At 53.4% G+C, this 20,305-nt stretch overlaps 1 protein-coding gene across 1 annotated transcript in view; it reads right to left on the bottom strand.

Annotated features, from left to right (window-relative positions):
* Window positions 1–4,555: 4,555 nt before the first annotated feature.
* The window catches only part of fam189b (family with sequence similarity 189 member B), a 129,741-nt gene continuing 113,991 nt past the window's right edge, over window positions 4,556–20,305 (bottom strand). Inside the window, exons 2-9 of the mRNA XM_041179699.1 lie at window positions 16,743–16,850; window positions 11,432–11,592; window positions 11,245–11,344; window positions 10,281–10,365; window positions 7,680–8,231; window positions 6,783–6,851; window positions 6,251–6,552; window positions 4,556–4,779 (exon numbers count right to left, since the gene is read on the bottom strand). Of these exons, the coding sequence (XP_041035633.1) occupies window positions 4,594–4,779; window positions 6,251–6,552; window positions 6,783–6,851; window positions 7,680–8,231; window positions 10,281–10,365; window positions 11,245–11,344; window positions 11,432–11,592; window positions 16,743–16,850 (1,563 nt within the window). The 3' untranslated portion in view covers window positions 4,556–4,593. The remainder of the gene's footprint in view (window positions 4,780–6,250; window positions 6,553–6,782; window positions 6,852–7,679; window positions 8,232–10,280; window positions 10,366–11,244; window positions 11,345–11,431; window positions 11,593–16,742; window positions 16,851–20,305) is intronic.

The following is a 20,305-nucleotide window of genomic DNA, read 5'->3' on the forward strand; positions in this document are numbered from 1 at the left end:
TAATTATGGAAAAGGACACATAAAACAGGAGTTCAAGTTCCAAATTGGGGTAAGGCAAATTTTACGAAGCTGAGGAGTGTTTTAGGACTGGAAACAGCGACTTGAAGGTAAATCAGTGTCAGAGCTGTGGGAGGCATTCAAAGGAGAGATTCAAGGGGTTCAGAGTAAACACTATTTCCACAAAGAAAAAGGGCAGGATGGTCAAATCTAGAGCCCCTGTATGTCATGGAGCTTACAGAGTAAGAAATGGTAGAAAGGGAAAGCTAATGTTAGACACCAAGAACTCAGAAAGCTGGGAAGAATGTAGAAAGGAGAGGGGTGAAATCAAAAAGGAAACCAGGGAAGCAAAGAGAGTTCACGAAAGAGCAGTGGCAAGCAGGTTCAAGGTGAATCCAATGACGTTTTATCAATACATAAGAGGATAACTAAGGGAAGAGTAGGGCCTATAAAAGACCAATAAGCTAATGTGTGTAGAGGCGGAGGATGTGGGTATGGTTCTTAATGAACACTTTGTGTCTGTCTTCACAAAAGAGGGCGATGATGCAGACATTGTAGTTAAGGAGGAGGAGTGTGGAGTATTGGATGTGATAAACATAAGGAGAGAGGAAGTATTAAGGGGATTAGCATCCTTGAAAGTGGATAAATCACCTGGGCCAGATGAAATGTAGTCCAGGCTGTGAAAGAAAGCCAAGGAGGAAACTGCAGAGGGTCTGACCATTATTTTCCAATCCTCATTGGATACAGGTGAGGTGCCGGAGGATTGGAGGTCTGCTAATGTTGTACCTTTGTTTAAAAAAAGGAGCAAGGGATACAGGCTAGTCAGTCTGCCCTCGGTGGTGGGCAAATTACTGGAATCAATTCTGAGGGACAGGGTAAACTGTTACTTAGGAAGGCACAGAGTAATCAAGGACAATTGGCATGAATTTTTTTAGAGGAAGGTCAGGCGTGACAAATTTGATTGAATTTTCTGAGGGTTGATGAGGGTAGTGTAGTTGACGTGGTCTACATGGTTTTTAGCAAGGCTTTTGACAAGGTCCCACTTGGCCGACTGGTTAAAAAAAATAAAAGCCCGTGGGATCCGGGGAATGTAACAAGCTGGATACAAAATTGGCTCAATGGTAGGAAACAAAGGGTAATTGTTGATGGATGTTTTTATGACTGGAAGGCTGTTTCCAGTGGGGTTCCGCAGGGCTCAGTACTGCGTCCCCTGCTTTTTGTGGTATATATTAATGATTTGGATGTAAATGTAGGAAGAATAATCAATAAGTTTGCAGACGAGACAGCAATTGGCCATGCGGTTGACAGTGAGGAGGCTAGCTGTAGACTGCAGGAAGATATCCAAGGACTGGTCAGGTGGGCAGGAAAGTGGCAAATGGAATTCAACCCAGAAAAGTGTGAGGTGATGCATGTGGGGAGGTCAAGCAAGGCAAAGGGATCACACAATAAAAGGGAGGATATTGACACCTGTAGAGAAAGTGAGAGACCTTGAAGTGAATGTCCACAGATCCCTGAAGGTAGCAGGACAGGTTGAGAAGGTGATTAAGAAGGCATACAGAATCCTTTCCTTTATTAGCCGAGGCATGGAATATAAGAGCAGGGAAGTTATGCAGGAACTATATAAAACATTAGTTAGGCCACAACTTGAGTGCTGTGTGCAGTTCTGGTTACCTCATTCCAGAAAGGATGTGATTTCATTAGAAAGGGTACAGAGGATGTTGCCAGAACTGGAAAATTGCAGCTATGAGGAAAGATTGAATAGGCTGAGGTAGTTCTCCGTGGAACAGAGGAGGCTGGGGGGAGATTTGATTGAGATGTACAAAATTGTGAGGGGCCTGGATAGAGTGGATGAGAAAGGCCTATTTACCTTAGCAGAGAGAGCAGTGACTTTGGGGGCAGAGATTTAGAGTGATTGGTAGAAAGATTAGAGGAGAGATGAGGAAAGATTTTTTCACCCAGAAGGTGGTGGGGGTCAGAGATGATGGGCCGATAGCTGCCACCTGTACAAATCCTTTATGATGTAATACCCCAGCCAGGAGTCTGGGCCCCCACACGTGGGAAGTGGGGTGGTGATGGACGCACAGGAAGAGGGAAGAAAATGCCGATGATTTTCTGTTTTGTTGATGTGGAGAAATGTAAAACGACTTAGCCAATCAAAGGCAGAAACCTCACAATTTAGAGATATATCAAGGTTTTATTTATTAACATTATTTGAACATTCAGCATCACCCCATCTCCCTCTCCCTCTGGTACCTGCCAGCTTCAGACCAGGAGCCCAACCTTCCGAGCAGGTGGGAAGAGATTGGAGCCAAGCATCCACCACACTCAAGCAAACTCCACTGGAATGATATCAGGTCCAATGACCCAACAATTCCCAACTCCTTTCTGACCCTCAATCTCCCCACTCCCTTCATGATCAAATAAACGATTTCAATGGATTTCAACTTCAGCCAGCTCAAACCATTTGTCCCTTAAGTAAGATCGAAGAAACCGAGAACAGACTCTTCAACCGTAGACTGCATCACAGAATAACCACACCTGCACCTTCCAGCATGTGGTCACTGGATGCTTGACTAAAAGGCTCCCTCTATATTCTCCCCATCAAACACTCCCAGGACAGGTACAGCACAGGGTTAGATACAGAGTAAAGCTCCCTCTACACTGTCCCCATCAAACAATCCTAGGACAGTACAGAATGAGCTGAATCAATCTGTGGTTGTACAGAGTGTACACTGATCTGGAACACTGGGAGTTTGAACTACGTATATGGTTCAAGTACTTTGGATTAATTCTCAATCCCTCGTTTCCTGCTACATCTCTCCAATCGATTTAGTCGTTTATTCCTATACCATAACCCCTCACGCCCCAATCCCCCCACCCCAGAAAGAGCAGGTTTGGCTGCTGTTGGTAAGCAGATATGCCAGATCCTGCCCCAAAGCTTCCCCCAAACCCCTCACCCAAAGCTAGTAGCCTAGCCCCCGCCCCCATCACCTAAAGCCTACGAGGCCTATAACACCACTACTCCCACCACCCTAAGCCAGCTAGAGAGGCCCAGATCCCAACCCACCCTACCCCAGCCCAAGGCCACGTGGTCCAGAGCCCCAACAGCACCCAACCATTCTTTACAGCAGAGGGCTGTAGAGGCTGGGTTGTTAATTATATTCAAGGCTGAGATAGACAGATTTTTAATCAGTAAGCAAATCAAGGGTTATAGGGAAAAGGCAGGAAGGTGGAGTTGAGGATTATCGGATCTGCCATGATCTCATTGAATGGCGGAGCAGACTCGATGGGCTGAATGGCCTACTTCTGCTCCTACATGTTATGGTCACCCAGAAACAGTCCTCCCACCCCAAGCCAGCAGGATGCGGCACTACCTTGCAGACAGCTCATGCCCCTCCATCTGGTCAAGTAGAAAGTTCTGTGCACAGTTTGGTTATAAATTGGCTATTTACAGGTAATTATTTCACACGAGCATCATGCAGTATTAGTGCCCACAATCAGGTCCTCTTGCAGAGAGTTCCACGCACCATTGTCCTGCCCTTAATGAACTGGCAGCTCTCCCAAAGAACTTGTGCTCAGCCCTCACCCTCCACTCTGTTCCTGAAGGCACCAAATACTCTGTCCATTGACACCTCCCAGTGGACAGATGTGAGGCTCGACAATCAGAGAGCTGGACTGACTCCCTTTCTCTCCTTGTTCGGTAAACCCGTCACAGTCCCAGCTTCCAAAAACTGCCTGCTGCAGTTGTCTCTCACCAGGACAGGTCTATGATGGTCCATCTACCATCCTCTGACCACTCCCCAGCCCCACAAAGCGGTCAGTTCCCTCCAATACAACAGCTGTAATTAGTTCCCCAGCCCGGACTGGGCACCGTACACTTCATCTTCCTGACCAAAGTGGCTCAGAAACACTGATCTAGCATGGAGAATTAGTGTACACATGCAGGCTGTGACAGGGAGTTAGTGTAAACAGGGAGGGGCTGTGATGGGAGTTAGTGTACACAGTGGGGAGCTATGATGGGCAGTTAGTGTACATGGGGGAGCTATGATGGGGAGTTAGTGTACACAGGGAGGGGCTATGATGGGCAGTTAGTGTACACGGGGGAGCTATGATGGGGAGTTAGTGTACACAGTAGGGGGCTATGATGGGGAGTTAGTGTACACAGTGGGGAGCTATGATGGGAAGTTAGTGTACACGGGCGAGCTATGATGGGGAGTTAGTGACATGGGCGAGCTATGATGGGGAGTTAGTGTACACAGGGAGGGGCTGTGATGGGGAGTTAGCGTACACGGGGGAGCTATGATGGGGAGTTAGTGTACATGGGGGAGCTATGATGGGGAGTTAGTGTACACAGGGAGGGGCTGTGATGGGGAGTTAGTGTACACAGGGAGGGGCTGCGATGGGGAGTTAGTGTACACAGGGAGGGGCTGTGGTGGGGAGTTATTGTACACAGGGAGGGGCTGTGATGGGGAGTTAGTGTACACAGGGAGGGGCTGTGATGGGGAGTTAGTGTACAGAGGATAATTAGAGAACAGTCTGTCTGTAGACTCCGATCACACAGTACGCTGGGAGAGGGACTGTCGAAGGTTTATTTGATTAGAGAACAGTCTCTCTGTAGACGCCGATCAGGCTGTGTGGCCGACTGCTCTCCAGACGGCTAGTGGAGAAGAGTCTGCGCAGACTGAAGGTGGAGGAGCTCAGATCGCCACAGCTCCGTAGGTGAATTCCCTCCTCTCGACTGACCCGCTGCCTCATACTGCTCTGTAACTGGGACCGGGCCACCTGCAAAGGAAGAATGAGAGTAAGGACAGAACAGGAAAGAACAAACATTTATCGCCACTTTCACAACCTCACATTCCGTCTACACCGTCCCCATCAAACACTCCCAGGACAGGTACAGCACGGGGTTAGATACAGAGTAAAGCTCCCTCTACACTGTCCCCATCAAACACTCCCAGGACAGGTACAGCACAGGGTTAAATACAAAGTAAAGCTCCCTCTACACTGTCCCCATCAAACACTCCCAGGACAGGTACAGCACGGGGTTAGATACAGAGTAAAGCTCCCTCTACACTGTCCCCATCAAACACTCCCAGGACAGGTACAGCACGAGGTTAGACACAGAGTAAAGTTTCCTCCGTATCATCCAAAGCTGGTTTGGAATTGGCCTGGTTTGCGGCGGGATTGGTGGGGTCAGGGACTGGGGTCGGCAGGTAGATGGCCTGGGGTCGGGGCTTGGGGCTCGGTGTTGGAGGTCAGCCCACACTCACAGCCTGCAGTCAGGACCCGAGTTCAGGGCTCGGGGTCAGTGTGGTCAGGGCCCAGGATCAGACCAAACCCAAAGCTGGTTTCGAATTGGCACAGTCTGCGCTGGGATCAGTGGGACATGGCCTGGGATCGTGGTCAGGGCCGGAAGGGTCATGGCTCAGGGTCAGGGTTGGCAGATTCATGGCCTGTGGTCGGGATCGGCAGGGTCATGGCCTGGGGTCGGGATCGGCAGGGTCATGGCCTGGGGTCGGGATCGGCAGGGTGGGTAGGGTCATGGCCTGGGGTCGGGGTCAGGGTCTGTAGGGTCGTGGCCTGGGATCAGGGCCGGCGGGGTCAAGGCCTGGGGTCAGGGTTGGGATCGGCAGGGTCATGGCCTGGGGTGGGGTTGGCAGGGTCATGGCCTGGGGTCAGGGTTGGGGTCGGCAGGGTCATGGCCTGGGGTCAGGGTTGGGGTCAGCAGGGTCATGGCCTGGGGTTGGGATCGGCAGGGTCATGGCCTGGGGTCAGGGTTGGGGTCGGCAGGGTCATGGCCTGGGGTTGGGATCGGCAGGGTCATGGCCTGGGGTTGGGGTCGGCAGGGTCATGGCCTGGGGTTGGGATCGGCAGGGTCATGGCCTGGGGTCGGGGTCAGGGTCTGTAGGGTCATGGCCTGGGGTCGGGGTTGGCAGGGTCATGGCCTGGGGTCAGGGTTGGGGTCGGCAGGGTCATGGCCTGGGGTCAGGGTTGGGGTCAGCAGGGTCATGGCCTGGGGTCGGGGTCAGGGTCTGTAGGGTCGTGGCCTGGGATCAGGGCCGGCGGGGTCAAGGCCTGGGGTCAGGGTTGGGATCGGCAGGGTCATGGCCTGGGGTTGGGGTCGGCAGGGTCATGGCCTGGGGTTGGGGTCGGCAGGGTCATGGCCTGGGGTCGGGGGCGGGGGGTGGGGGGTGCGGGTATGTTACTCAGTGCAGTGATCAGTCTGAGCTATAAGAAGCATTGAGACCCTCACCTGCTCAAAGCTGCTTCCCCCACTGCCTCTGTCTGTCCTCTGTTTGTTTCCAGCGGCTCCAGCCAGCGAGTGCGTTGGTTCCACAGTGAGGTTACGTTTCGACCGCTGCAGGAATCGCGCTACAAGTACTCTGGTGCCTCGGCACATCTTCAGATCGCCGAGCGAGCGGGTGCCTTCCTTTGACAGCGTCTGAAGGGCTTTGCCTTTCATCGCGGGCCTGAGTTTGCCGAGTGGCATCCGACGGAGAAGCTCGGGCGTGCCGTGCCGAGAGCTGGGCAACAGGCAGGCCTCAGAGCAGGGGGCTGCGGATCAAAGCACACTGATTAGGGAGGCCTCGTCACACCACAGCCAGGACAACCCAGTCATCCAGCACACAACCATCCCCCAACCCCCAGGAAGCCAGGCCCCGCTACTCTAGCTGAGGGATGAGTCTCAGCGGGAGGCCTGGACCTGGGTCATGTCCTGGGAGTTAGTTCCTGGGGAGGTCCCAGGCTGCGGCCTGCGCTGGATGAGATCAGGATCCTCTCCTTACCTGTGTCTGTGGAAGTCTGGGACCTTTCACACTCCGAGGTTTTCGAGGTTCTGTTACCTTCACCTGGAACTAAATCACAAATAATTTACTGAGGAAACATTTTCCCTCTCAAAACGTCCATCAAACGAGCAACATCCTGAGAGTGCGGGACCCGGGAAAAGGAGAAACACGGTGTTAAATGTTGTCTGTGAAACATCTCAGAATGTTTGCCTAGGTTAATGGTACTTTATACATACACAATGCTATCTTGAGTATACTTGGTGCTAATCCGATCAGCACTTCACTTAATGCGTTGCATTAATGCACTGATCAATACACGTTCTGAATCTGGCGTCTCTCTGTCCCTTGGGCCCCCAATCCTGTATCTTAAAGGGAAGGTTAAGGATTATTCATGGCTCTGCAGCACTCCCCAGTTGAATATCCTGCAGCGTATGGGAGCTGGGGTTGACAGCGGGGAGGGTGGCAGGGTAGGGAGTGACAGGAACAGTGCCTGTACCCCCATGGGACACTGATAGATCTACATATTACAAAAAATCTTCCTGTCACCACTTGCTGTACAGGTTCCTGTGTTGACATTTAACATTGGAACTATCCATGTAAACACTTCCAATGGCAATTTTGTATGTAAACAATCACCTGTAACAATGTTGTTACAGGCCCTGAACACTGGATGGCACAGTGGAGCAAGTTTCTGCAGTCTCTCTGACCATTCCGCCAATCCTTCCCTCCACCACCCCACACCCCCCGCCCCACCCTCCCCCCCCCTCCCCCTTGTCCCATTGGCCCCTCCATCCTCCTTCATCCCCTCTGCCCCTCCTTCCCTCCCTAATGCATCAATAAACAGTACAAGGGATTCAGCTGGGGGAAGCCTGGGTGATGCAGGTACTTTCCACTCACCTGTGTCACTTGTTACACACAGAGCAGGGTCACTATTTGACCTGGTTAAAGGGCAGGCAGCCAGGCTTCTCAGTGGGCTCTGTGGCCGGGAACTCTCACTGTAACGTCGGCTAGGACGCTGTTGCTGGGAACCTTGAGATGAATTATCCGGCAGCATCTGGAAGGCCGATGTGTCAGAGGAGTCAGAGCAGTTCCTCTGTCTGCTCAGCCAATCTTCCTGCGCCTGAGTCTGACTACAGGAAGTTGTTGCTTCCAGGCGCTGGCAGCTCTGAGTGAGAATGTCCTCTCCAGTGACTTGCTTGGAGCAGTATCGGTTGGAGGCACTACAGGAGAAGGAACGGCCGCTCCTGACACAGGCTCTGAGGTTAGCCGGGTACTGCTCAGCCTCCAGGCTGGGGCCGCAGGTCTCAGCACCCCTTTGCATGCTGCTCCTGCTGCGGATGTGGTCCACGGAGCCTTGGACTCCCATCAGGCAGGAATCTTCGGAGCAGCTGCTGTCATCTGGGATATCGATAATCTCAGACATCATCAGGGAGCCACTGTCCATGGAGCCTGGGAAAAGGAAAACACAGGAAAATCCGGTCAATCCCAACGGGAGACGTCCAGAGGGTGGGGGGGGGGGGGGCAGAGGTTATACAGAGGTATTGGGAGGTGTTGGAGTGGGGTAAGGAATGACAGGGAGTGATGAGTGAGAGGGGGAGTGAGGGAAGGAGAGGGTCAGGGAGAGAGAGAGACAGAGGGAGGGAGGGAGAGGGTGAGGGATGATGAGGGGGAGGAAGGGAGGGTGAGCGGGAGTGAAGGAAGGAGAGGGAGCCAGCAGGGGAGGGAGGGAGGGAGACAGGGTGTGAGTGTGGGGGAGTGAGTAAGGGGGTGTAACAGGGGGAGAGTGAGGGATAGTTTTGGAGGGTGCAGTGTTTGCCTGGATAGGGTGTAGCTTTGGGTGGAGAGGGGTTAGTTTTGGGGGGAGCGGGTGTAGTTTTAGGGGGAGCGGGTGTAGTTTTAGGGGGAGCGGGGCTAGTTTTAGGGGGAGCAGGGCTAGTTCTGGGGGAGAGGATGTAGTTTTGAGGGGAGAGGGTGTAGTTTTGGGGGCAGAGGGTGTAGTTTTGGGTGACGGGTGAGTCTTGGGGGAGAGGATGTCATTTTGGGGGAGAAGGTGTAGTTTTGGGGGAGATGGTTTAGTTTAGGGGGAGAGGTTGTAGTTTTGGGGGAAGAGGGTGTAGTTTTGGGGAGGGGGTGTAGTTTAGGGGGAGATGGTTTAGTTTAGGGGAGAGGGTGTAGTTACGGGGGAGAGTGTAGTTTCAGGAGAGAGGGTGGGGTTATTTCTGGGGGTGGGGCATCATTTCTAGGGTGGGGTTTCTGGGAGGGTGGAGAGGTACTTCTGGGGGCTGACGAGGTATTCAGAGGGGTGGAGGGATTTTTGGGTAGGTGGAGGAGATTTTAGAGCGGGTGGAGGGGTTTTTGGGACGGTGGAGGGTTTTTTGGGGGTGGGGGTTATTTTTAGGGGCGTGGATATTTTTGGAGGTGGAGGGGATCCTCTGGTGTGGAGGGGATTTTTGGGGCTGGGGGATATTTTTGGGGAGTGAGGGATATTTTGGGGCGAAGTGGTTTTTTTGGGGGTTGACAGGTTTTGTTGGGGGTGGAGGGTTTTTTTGGGATGCAGGATATTTTTGGGTGTGGGGGATATTTTGGGGTGTGGGGAATATTTTTGGGGTGTGGGGGATATTTTTGGGGTGTGGGGGATATTTTTGGGGTGTGGGGGATATTTTGGGGTGTGGGGGATATTTTTGGAGTGTGGGGGATATTTTTGGGGTGTGGGGGATATTTTTGGAGTGTGGGGGATATTTTTGGGGTGTGGGGAATATTTTTGGAGTGTGGGGGATATTTTTGGGGTGTGGGGGATATTTTTGGGGTGTGGGGGATATTTTTGGAGTGTGGGGGAACATTTTTGGGGTGTGGGGGATATTTTTGGGGTGTGGGGGATATTTTTGGAGTGTGGGGAACATTTTTGGGGTGTGGGGGATATTTTTGGGGTGTGGGGGATATTTTTGGAGTGTGGGGGATATTTTTGGAGTGTGGGGAATATTTTTGGGGTGTGGGGAATATTTTTGGAGTGTGGGGGATATTTTTGGGGTGTGGGGGATATTTTTGGGGTGTGGGGGATATTTTTGGAGTGTGGGGAATATTTTTGGGGTGTGGGGGATATTTTTGGGGTGTGGGGGATATTTTTGGGGTGTGAGGGATATTTTTGGAGTGTGGGGAATATTTTTGGGGTGTGGGGGATATTTTTGGGGTGTGGGGGATATTTTTGGGGTGTGGGGGATATTTTTGGGGTGTGGGGGATATTTTTGGGGCGTGGGGGATATTTTTGGGGTGTGGGGGATATTTTTGGGGGTGGAGGGCATTTTTGGGGTGTGGGGGATATTTTTGGGGTGTGGGGGATATTTTTGGAGTGTGGGGAATATTTTTGGGGTGTGGGGGATATTTTTGGGGTGTGGGGGATATTTTTGGGGCAGGAGGGATTTTTAGGATGGAGGGGATTTTTGGGAGTGGCGTTATTTATGGGGGTGGGAGTATTTTTGGGGTCTTCTCCCCCACCGTTACCTTCTCCGCTGAAAGCTGTCGACAGGATCTGTTCACAGAAGCTGGAGTTGGAGATCTCGGTGAGCTGGTGATCAAAATCCGTCACCTGAATATTTGGAGAGTGAGAAACAGAGACTGAACCCCAAAACTCCCCCCATTGCCCTGATACTTCCCCGTCGCTCTGATACTCCTCCGTTGCCCCGATTCTCCCACTGCCCTGATCTGCCCCCGTCCCTAGAAATACTTCTGACATCGCCCCAAGATAACCCCCCAGGGCCCCGGTACACCCTATGCTTCATACATCTCCGTCACCCAACTTAATGCTGCTCCGTCACACAGCTTAATGCTGCTCCGTCACCCAACTTAATGCTGCCCCGTCACACAGCTTAATGCTGCTCCGTCACCCAGCTTAATGCTGCTCCGTCACACAGCTTAATGCTGCTCCGTCACAAAACTTAATGCTGCTCCGTCACAAAACTTAATGCTGCTCCGTCACCCAGCTTAATGCTGCTCCATCACCCAGCTTAAAGCTGTTCCGTCACCCAGCTTAATGCTGTTCCGTCACCCAGCTTAATGCTGTTCCGTCACCCAGCTTAATGCTGCTCTGACACTCAGCTTAATGCTGCTCCGTCACCCAGCTTAATGCTGTTCCGTCACCCAGCTTAATGCTGCTCCATCACCCAGCTTAATGCTGCTCTGACACCCAGCTTAATGCTGCTCCGTCACCCAGCTTAATGCTGTTCCGTCACCCAGCTTAATGCTGCTCCGTCACCCACCTTAATGCTGCTCTGACACTCAGCTTAATGCTGCTCCATCACCCAGCTTAATGCTGCTCCATCACTCAGCTTAATACTGCTCCGTCACCCAACTTAATGCTGCTCCGTCACCCAACTTAATGCTGCTCCGTCACCCAATTTAATGCTGCTCCATTACGCAGCTTAATAGCCCTCCATTCAGAAGAGACTGTCCTATCGGCTTCTCCTACCTGACTGGCAGTGCTGTTCCCAATGACAGCTTCATATGGTGGTGGGAAGTCAGTGGGGTACAGGGGGACTGGGCTGTCCATGGAACCGTTATAGGTGATACTGTGAGAGAAACAAACACCGAGAAGCTCAGAGCTTGGCTGTGGTTAAACTGGTCAATTGAGACCAAAGCATGAAGGGTCTGCTTACCTCTGAGCGTCAGTCTCTGAGCTGCACGTGTACTCTGGAGGATAGTACGGAGGAGGTGGGACAGGTGGAACAAATTCATCTGGATCAGACATGTGCCGCAGGAAGTTATCATGAGGAGAGTTGCATTCTGGGTTCATGGATCTGGATCGCTGTGGAACCAGCTGTTGGAGGTAAGGAGGAAAAAATTACCCTCCTCATATCTGCACCATTCCCCAATTTACCCCCTCACATCTGCACCATTCCCCAATTTACCCCCTCACATCTGCACCATTCCCCAACTTACCCCCTCAAATCTACACCATTCCCCAATTTACCCCCTCATATCTACACCTTTCCCAATTTAACCCCTCATATCTGCACCATTCCCCAATTTACCCCCTCACATATGCGCCATTCCCCAATTTACCCCCTCATATCTGCACCATTCCCCAATTTACCCCCTCATATCTGCAGCATTCCTCAATTCACCCCCTCATATCTGCACCATTCCCCAATTTACCCCCTCAAATCTGCACCATTCCCCAATTTACCCCCTCAAATCTGTATCTTTCCCAATTTACCCCCTTAAATCTGCACCATTCCCTAATTTACCCCTTCATATCTGTACCATTCCCCAATTTACCCCCTGAAATCTGCACCATTCCCCAATTTACCCCCTCATATCTGCACCATTCCCCAATTTACCCCCTCAAATCTGCATCTTTCCCAATTTACCCCCTTAAATCTGCACCATTCTCTAATTTACCCCTTCATATCTGCACCATTCCCCAATTTACCCCCTCATATCTGCACCATTCCCCAATTTACCCCCACATCTGCACCATTCCCCAATTTACCCCCTTATATCTGCACCATTCCCCAATTTACCCCCTCAAATCTGCACCATTCCCCAATTTCCCCCCTCAAATCTGCACCACTCCCCAATTTACCCCCTCATTTCTGCACCATTCCTCAATTTACCCCCTCATATCTGCACCATTCCCCAATTTACCCCCACAAATCTGCACCATTCCCCAATTTACCCCCTCATATCTGCACCATTCCCCAATTTACCCCCTCAAATCTGTATCTTTCCCCAATTTACCCCCTTAAATCTGCACCATTCCCTAATTTACCCCTTCATATCTGCACCATTCCCCAATTTACCCCCTCATATCTGCACCATTCCCCAATATACCCCCTCATATCTGCACCATTCCCCAATTTACCCCTCAAATCTGCACCATTCCCCAATTTACCCCCTCATATCTGCACCATTCCCCAATTTACCCCCTCAAATCTGCATCTTTCCCAATTTACCCCCTTAAATCTGCACCATTCCCTAATTTACCCCTTCATATCTGCACCATTCCCCAATTTACCCCCTCATATCTGCACCATTCCCCAATTTACCCCCTCATATCTGCACCATTCCCCAATTTACCCCCTCAAATCTGCACCATTCCCCAATTTACCCCCTCAAATCTGCACCATTCCCCAATTTACCCCCTCAAATCTGCATCTTTCCCAATTTACCCCCTTAAATTTGCACCATTCCCTAATTTACCCCTTCATATCTGCACCATTCCCCAATTTACCCCCTCAAATCTGCACCATTCCCCAATTACCCTTCAAACGTCTGCGCCATTCCTCAATTTACCCCTTCACATCTGCACCATTCCCAAATTTACCCCCTCACATCTGCACCATAACAAGAGTGACATCACAAAACAGTGCAAGAGAACGGCGGAGAGATCAGAACCAGCGTGACTGTGGGGAAGCTTCAAAAAGTGACATCAGTACAAAGGTGAGAGCTGATTGGTGAGGAGTGGGCAAGTGTTTTTCTCCAGTTTGTTCTCCAGTTTTTCTCCAGTTTAAAATAGATTAAGAGTTCTAGTTTTTATTTAAAGTACATAAATAATTAAATTTTTTTTACTGTATTTAACTTAAAGTGAGGGGTTTTTTTCGACTAGAGGCATGGCAGGACAGCTCAGTCCCATGTGATGTACCGCCTGCAACATGTGGGAAGTCCTAGATACTCCTTGCGCTCTGACTGACCACGTGTGCAGGAAGTGCCACCAGCTGCAGCTACTTGAGCTCCTAGTTTCGGAGCTGGAGCGGCAGCTGGAGACACTGGGGTACATCCGTGAGGCTGAGAGTTTCGTGGATAGCACATTTTTAAGACATGTTCACCCCACAACTTACGGAAGTGCAGACTGAGAGGGAATGGGTGACCATCAGTCAGAAGATATCAGGCAGGTAGTCAAGAAATCCCCAGGGTGCATCTCGCTCGAGAACCGTTTCTCTGTGTTGGAAAACAATGAGAGTGATGCTCCCTCTGGGGAGTGCAGCCACACTCTTGGCACTGAGAGTGGCTCAGCTGCACAGGGTGGGAGGGAAAAGAGGGGAAGAGCAATAGCGGCAGGAGACTCGAGAGTAAGGGGAACAGACAGGCATTTCTGCGGCCATAGATGTGACTCCAGGATGGTATGTTGCCTCTCTGGTGCCAAGGTCAAGGATGACACTGAACGGCTGCAGGGCATTCTAAAGGGGGAGGGCAAACAGACAGAGATCATGGTACATATTGGTACCAACGACTTAGGTAGAAAGAGGGATGAGGTCCTGCAAGCAGAATTTAGGGAGCGAGCAAGCAGATTGACAAACGGACCTCAAAGGTAGTAATCTCTGGATTACTTTTGGTGCTATTGCTAGTGAGTATAGAAATAGGAGGTTAGTCCAGGTGAATGCGTGGCTGGAGAGATGGTGCAGGAGGGAGGGCTTTAGATTTCTGGGGGCGGTGGGACCTGTACCAGGTGGACGGGTTGCACCTGAACCAGAATGGGACCAACATCCTTGCGGGGAGTTTTGCTGGTGCTGTTGGGGAGGGTTTAAACTAACTTGGCAGGGGGATGGGATCCTGAGAGGAGGTTCAGCAGGGGGACATGCAAAGCCAAGATTAGAGGAGAGAGCAAGTAAGTCTGGAAGGCATAGAAATTATAGGCCAGTTAAGACACAAGGGAGTTTGGCAAGGTTGGATGGTATTTGTTTTAATGCAAATAAGGCAGATGAGTTGAGGGCACAAATTAACACATGGGAGTATGATGTCATTGCTGAGACATGGTTGAGAGAGGGGCAGGATTGGCAGCTCAATATTCCAGGATATAGGTCTTCAGGCGAGACAGGAAAGGAGGTAAAAGAGGAGGGGGTATCGCAATATTGATCAAGGAATCAATTACAGCAGTAAGGAGGGATGATATCTTAGAAGGCTCCTCAAATGAAGCCATATGGGTAGAACTAAAAAACTAAAAAGAAGCAATCACATTGCTGGGAGTGTACCATAGGCCCCCAAACAGTCAGAGAGAAATAGAAGAGTAGATATGTAGACAAATTTCAGAAAAGTGTAAAAATAATAGGGTGGTAATAGTGGGGGGTATCAGCTTCCCCAACATTAACTGGGTTAGTCACAGTGTGATAGGTTTAGAGGGAGCAGAATTCTTAAAATGCATCCAGGAGAGCTTTTTATGCCAATACATAGAAGGTCCTACAAGAGAGGGGACGGTCCTGGATTTAATTTTAGGGAATGAAGCTGGGCAAGTGATAGAGGTATCAGTGGGGGAGCATTTTGCAGATAGTGATCATAACTCCGTTAGATTCAAGGTTGTTATCGAAAAGGACAAGGATGGGCCAGAAATCAGAGTTCTAAATTGAGGGAAGGCCGATTTTAATAAGATCAGATATGATTTGGCCAGAGTGGACTAGGAGCAGCTACTTTTAGGTAAATCTGCGTCAGAGCAGTGGGACTCATTCAAGAAGGAAATAGGGAGAGTACAGGGCCAACATATTCCAGTAAAGATAAAGGGTGGGATCAACAAACCCAGGGAATCCTGGATGTTGAGGGATATATAGGATTGGATAAAGAGAAAAAGGGAAGCTTATGGCAGATACCAAAGGCTCAAAACAGCAGAAGCCCTAGAGGAGTATAGAATGCGTAGGGGGAAACTTAAAAAGGAAATTAGGAGAGCAAAAAGGGGGCATGAAGAAACATTGGCAGGTAAAATAAAGGAAAATCCAAAGTTATTTTACAAGTACACTAACAGTAAGAGGATAACTAAGGAAAGAGTAGGACCCATTAAGGACTGTAGTGGTCATCTGCGTATGGAGTCAGTGTTCACAAGTGAGAGGGACGATGTGGGTATGGAAATCAGGTAGACGGACTGTGATATAATTAAAGAAATTAGCATAGAAAGAGAGAAGGTTCTAAGTGGTCTGGCAGGCTTAAAAGTAGATAAATCTCCAGGCCCAGATTAAATGTATTCCAGACTGTTGAGTGAGACAAGGGAGGAGATAGCAGGGGGGGGCTGGCAATAATTTTCAATACCTCGCTGGCCACAGGAGAGGTGCCGGAGGACTGGAGGACAGCCAATGTGGTACCATTATTCAAGAAGGGAGGAAGGGATAAACTAGGGAATTACAGGCCAGTCAGCCTAACCTCAATGATGGGAAAACTATTGGAAGCAATTCTGAGGGACAGAATTAATCTACACTTGGAGAGGCAGGGATTAATCAAGGACAGTCAGCATGGTTTTGTTAAGGGGAGGTCATGTCTATTAGATGGTACACACTGCTGCTACTGTGCATCGATAGTGGAGGAAGTGAATGTTTGTGGATGTGGTACCAATCAAGTGGGTTGCTTTGTCCTGGATGGTGTTGAGCTTCTTGAGTTTTGTGGGAGCAGCATTCATCCAGGCAAGTGGGGAGTATCCCATCACACTCCTGACTTGTGCCTTGTAGATGGTGGACAGGCATTGGGGAGTCAGGAGGTGAGTTACTCATCGCATGATTCCCAGCCTCTGACCTGCTCTTGAAGCCACAGTATTTATATGGCTAGTCCAGTTCAGTTTCTGGTCAATGGTAACCCCCAGGATGTTGATAGTGGGGGTTCACTGATGGTAATGCCATTAAATGTCAAGGGGAGATGGTTAGATTCTCTCTTGTTGGAGATGGTCATTGCCTGGCACTTGTGTGGTGTGAAGGTTACTTGCCACATGTCAGCCCAGGCCTGGATATTGTCCAGGTCTTGCTGCATTTGGACATGGACTGCTTCAGTATCTGAGGAGTCACGAATGGTGCTGAACATTGTGCAATCATCAGCGAATATCCCCACTTCTGACCTTATGATGATAGGAAGGTCATTGATGAAGCAGCTGAAGATGGTCTCAAGACACACTTTGGTGCTTTGTGCCAATGTGTGCTTTTCAGACACCCTATTTCTTGGTTCCTCCTATCTCCCACCGCACCCCTCTTGACCCTGTGATGTTAACTGAATACTCACAATGTGCAGGACATCAACAGTGAACATCTGGATGCAGCAGATCACGGTAGAGAGGGTGCAGATAATGGTGGACAGGATGCTGAGTCCACACACACTAAACAGCAGGTCCTGAGAGACAGAAACAAGGAGTAGGAAATACCATCAACACAAACACCTCAATCCCTGAAACCAGGGAGAGACACAGAGAAACAACCCTGTCCAATGTTCCAGCTCCTGTCCTGGGGACAGTGCCCAAGCCCCTGTCCCTGTCCCGGGGTCAGTGCTCCAGCCCCTGTCCCTGTCCCGGGGTCAGTGGTCCGGCTACTGTCTCTGTCCCAGGGTCAGTGCTCCGGCCCCTGTCCCTGTCCCTGGGTCAATGCTCTGGCCCCTGCCCCTGTCCCTGTCCCTGGGTCAATGCTCCAGCCCCTGTCCCTGTCCCAGGGTCAGTGCTCCAGCCCCCTGTCCCTGTCCTGAGGTCAGCGCTTCAGCCCCTGTCCCTGTCCCGGGGACAGCACTCCAGCCCCTGTCCCTGTCCCGGGGTCAGAGGTACAGCCCCTGTACCTGTCCCGGGGTCAGTGCTCCGGCCCTTGTCCCTGTCCCGGGGTCAGTGCTCCGGCCTGTCCCTGTCCCGGGGTCAGTGCTCCGGCCCCTGTCCCTGTCCCGGGGTCAGCACTCCGGCCCCTGTCCCTGGCCCTGGGTCAATGCTCTGGCCCCTGTCCCGGTCCCAGGGTCAGTGCTCCGGCCCCTGTCCCTGTCCCGGGGTCAGTGCTCCGGCCCCTGTCCCTGTCCCGGGGTCAGTGCTCCGGCCCCTGTCCCTGTCCCGGGGTCAGTGCTCCGGCCCCTGTCCCTGTCCTGGGAGTCAATGCTCCGGCCCTTGTCCCTGTCCCAGGGTCAGTGCTCCAGCCCCCTGTCCCTGTCCCGGGGTCAGTGCTCCGGCCCCTGTCCCTGTCCTGGGGTCAGTGCTCCGGCCCCTATACCTGTCCTGGCGTCAGTGGTCCGGCTACTGTCTCTGTCCCAGGGTCAGTGCTCCGGCCCCTGTCCATGTCCCTGGGTCAATGCTCCAGCCCCTGTCCCTGTCCCGGGGTCAGTGCTCCGGCCCCTATCCCTGTCCCTGGGGCAATGCTCTGGCCCCTGCCCCTGTCCCAGTCCCTGGGTCAATGCTCCAGCCCCTGTCCCTGTCCCAGGGTCAGTGCTCCAGCCCCCTGTCCCTGTCCTGAGGTCAGCGCTTCAGCCCCTGTCCCTGTCCCGGGGACAGCACTCCAGCCCCTGTCCCTGTCCCGGGGTCAGAGGTACAGCCCCTGTACCTGTCCCGGGGTCAGTGCTCCGGCCCTTGTCCCTGTCCCGGGGTCAGTGCTCCGGCCTGTCTCTGTCCCGGGGTCAGTGCTCCGGCCCCTGTCCCTGTCCCGGGGTCAGCACTCCGGCCCCTGTCCCTGGCCCTGGGTCAATGCTCTGGCCCCTGTCCCGGTCCCAGGGTCAGTGCTCCGGCCCCTGTCCCTGTCCCGGGGTCAGTGCTCCGGCCCCTGTCCCTGTCCCGGGGTCAGTGCTCCGGCCCCTGTCCCTGTCCCGGGGTCAGTGCTCCGGCCCCTGTCCCAATTTCGGGGTCAATTCCCCAGCCCCCTGTCTCTGTCCCGGGGTCAGTGCTCCAGCCCCTGTCCCTCTCTCGGGGTCAGGGGACAAGCCCCTGTCCCTGTCCCTGACCCGAAGTCAGTGGTCCGGCCTCTGTGTCTGGGTCAATGGTCTGGCCCCTGTTCCTGTCGCAGGGTCAATGCTCTGGCCCCTGTCCCTGTCCCGAGGTCAGCGCTCCAGACTCCTGTCCCTGTCCCGGGGTCAGCGCTCCATGCTCCTGTCCCTGTCCTGGGGTCAGCGCTCCAGCCTCCTGTCCCTGTCCTGGGGTCAGCGCTCCAGCCTCCTGTCCCTGTCCTGGGGTCAGCACTCCAGCCTCCTGTCCCTGTCCTGGGGTCAGCGCTATGGCCCCTGTCCCTGTCCCGGGGTCAGTGCTCAGCCTCTGTCCCTGTCCCGGGGGCAGAGCTCCAGACTCCTGTCCCTGTCCTGGGGTCAGTGCTCTCGTCCCTGATCCCTGTCCAGGGGTCAGTGCTCCGCCCCTGTCCCTGTCCAGGGGTCAGTGCTCCACCCCTGTCCCTGTCCAGGGGTCAGCACTCCGGCCCCGTCCCTGTCCTGGGGTCAGCGCTCTGGCCCCTGTCCCTGTCCTGGGGTCAGTGCTCTGGCCTGTCTCTGTCCCGGGGTCAGTGCTCCAGCCCCTGTCCCTGTCCCAGGGTCAGTGCTCCAGCCCCTGTCCCTGTCCCGGGGTCAGTGCTCCAGCCCGCTATCTCTGTCCTGGGGTCACTAATCCGGCACCTCACCCTGTCCAGGGTCAATGGTCCGGCCCCTGTCCCTGTCCCGGGGTCAGCGCTCCGGCCTCTTTACTTGCCCCGGGGTCAGTGCTCTGGCCCCTGTCCCTGTGTCAGTGCTCCAGCCCCCTGTCGCTGTCCCGGGGTCAGCGCTCCAGCCACTGTCTCTGACCCGGGGTCAGTGCTTCAGCCCCGGATCCCTGTCCCGGGGTCAGAGGTCCAGCCCCTGTCCCTGTCCCGGGGTCAGCACTCCAGCCCCTGTCCCTGTCCCGGAGTCAGCGCTCCAGCCCCTGTCCCTGTCACGGGGTCAGCGTTCCGGCCCCTTTACATGCACCGGGGTCAGTGCTCCGGCCCCCTGTCCCTGTCCTGGGGTCAGCGCTCTGGCCCCTGTCCCTGTCCTGGGGTCAGTGCTCCGGCCCCCTGTCTCTGTCCCGGGGTCAGCACTCCGGCCCCTGTCCCTTTTTTGGGGTCAATTCTCCAGCCCTCTCTCTCTGTGCCTGGGTCAGTACTCCGGCCCCTGTCCCTGTCGCGGGGTCAGGGGTCCAGCCCCAGTCCCTGTCCCTGACCCGGAGTCAGTGGTCCGGCCTCTGTCCCTGGGTCAATGGTCTGGCCCCTGTTCCTGTCGCGGGGTCAATGCTCTGGCCCCTGTCCCTGTTCTGGGGTCAGGGCTCCGTCTCCCTGTCCCTGTCCCAGTGTCAGCGCTCCGGCCCCTTTACTCGCGCCGGGGTCAGTGCTCAGGCCCCTGTCCCTGTCCTGGGGTCAGCGCTCCAGCCTCCTGTCCCTGTCCCGGGGTCAGAGCTCCGGCCCCTGTCCCTGTCCTGGGGTAAGCGCTCTGGCCCCTGTCCCTGTCCCGGGGTCAGTGCTCCAGCCCCTGTCCCTGTCCTGAGGTCAGCGCTCCAGCCCCTGTCCCTGTCCCGGGGTCAGCGCTCCAGCCCCTGTCCCTGTCCCGGGGTCAGCGCTCCAGCCCTTGTCCCTGTCCCAGGGTCAGTGCTCCGGCCCCTGTCCCTGTCCTGGGGTCAGTGCTCCAGCCCCTGTCCCTGTCCTGGGGTCAGTGCTCCAGCCCCTGTCCCTGTCCCTGTACCAGGGTCAGTGCTCCAGCCCCTGTCCCTGTCCTGGGGTCAGTGCTCCAGCCCCCTATCTCTATCCTGGGGTCAGTACTCCGGCGCCTGAACCTGTCCAGGGTCAACGGTCCGGACCCTGTCCCTGTCCCGAGGTCAGCACTCCAGCCTCCTGTCC

This window comes from Carcharodon carcharias, chromosome 36 (assembly GCF_017639515.1).
Source record: "Carcharodon carcharias isolate sCarCar2 chromosome 36, sCarCar2.pri, whole genome shotgun sequence".
In the NCBI taxonomy this organism is placed as follows: Eukaryota; Metazoa; Chordata; class Chondrichthyes; order Lamniformes; family Lamnidae; genus Carcharodon; species Carcharodon carcharias.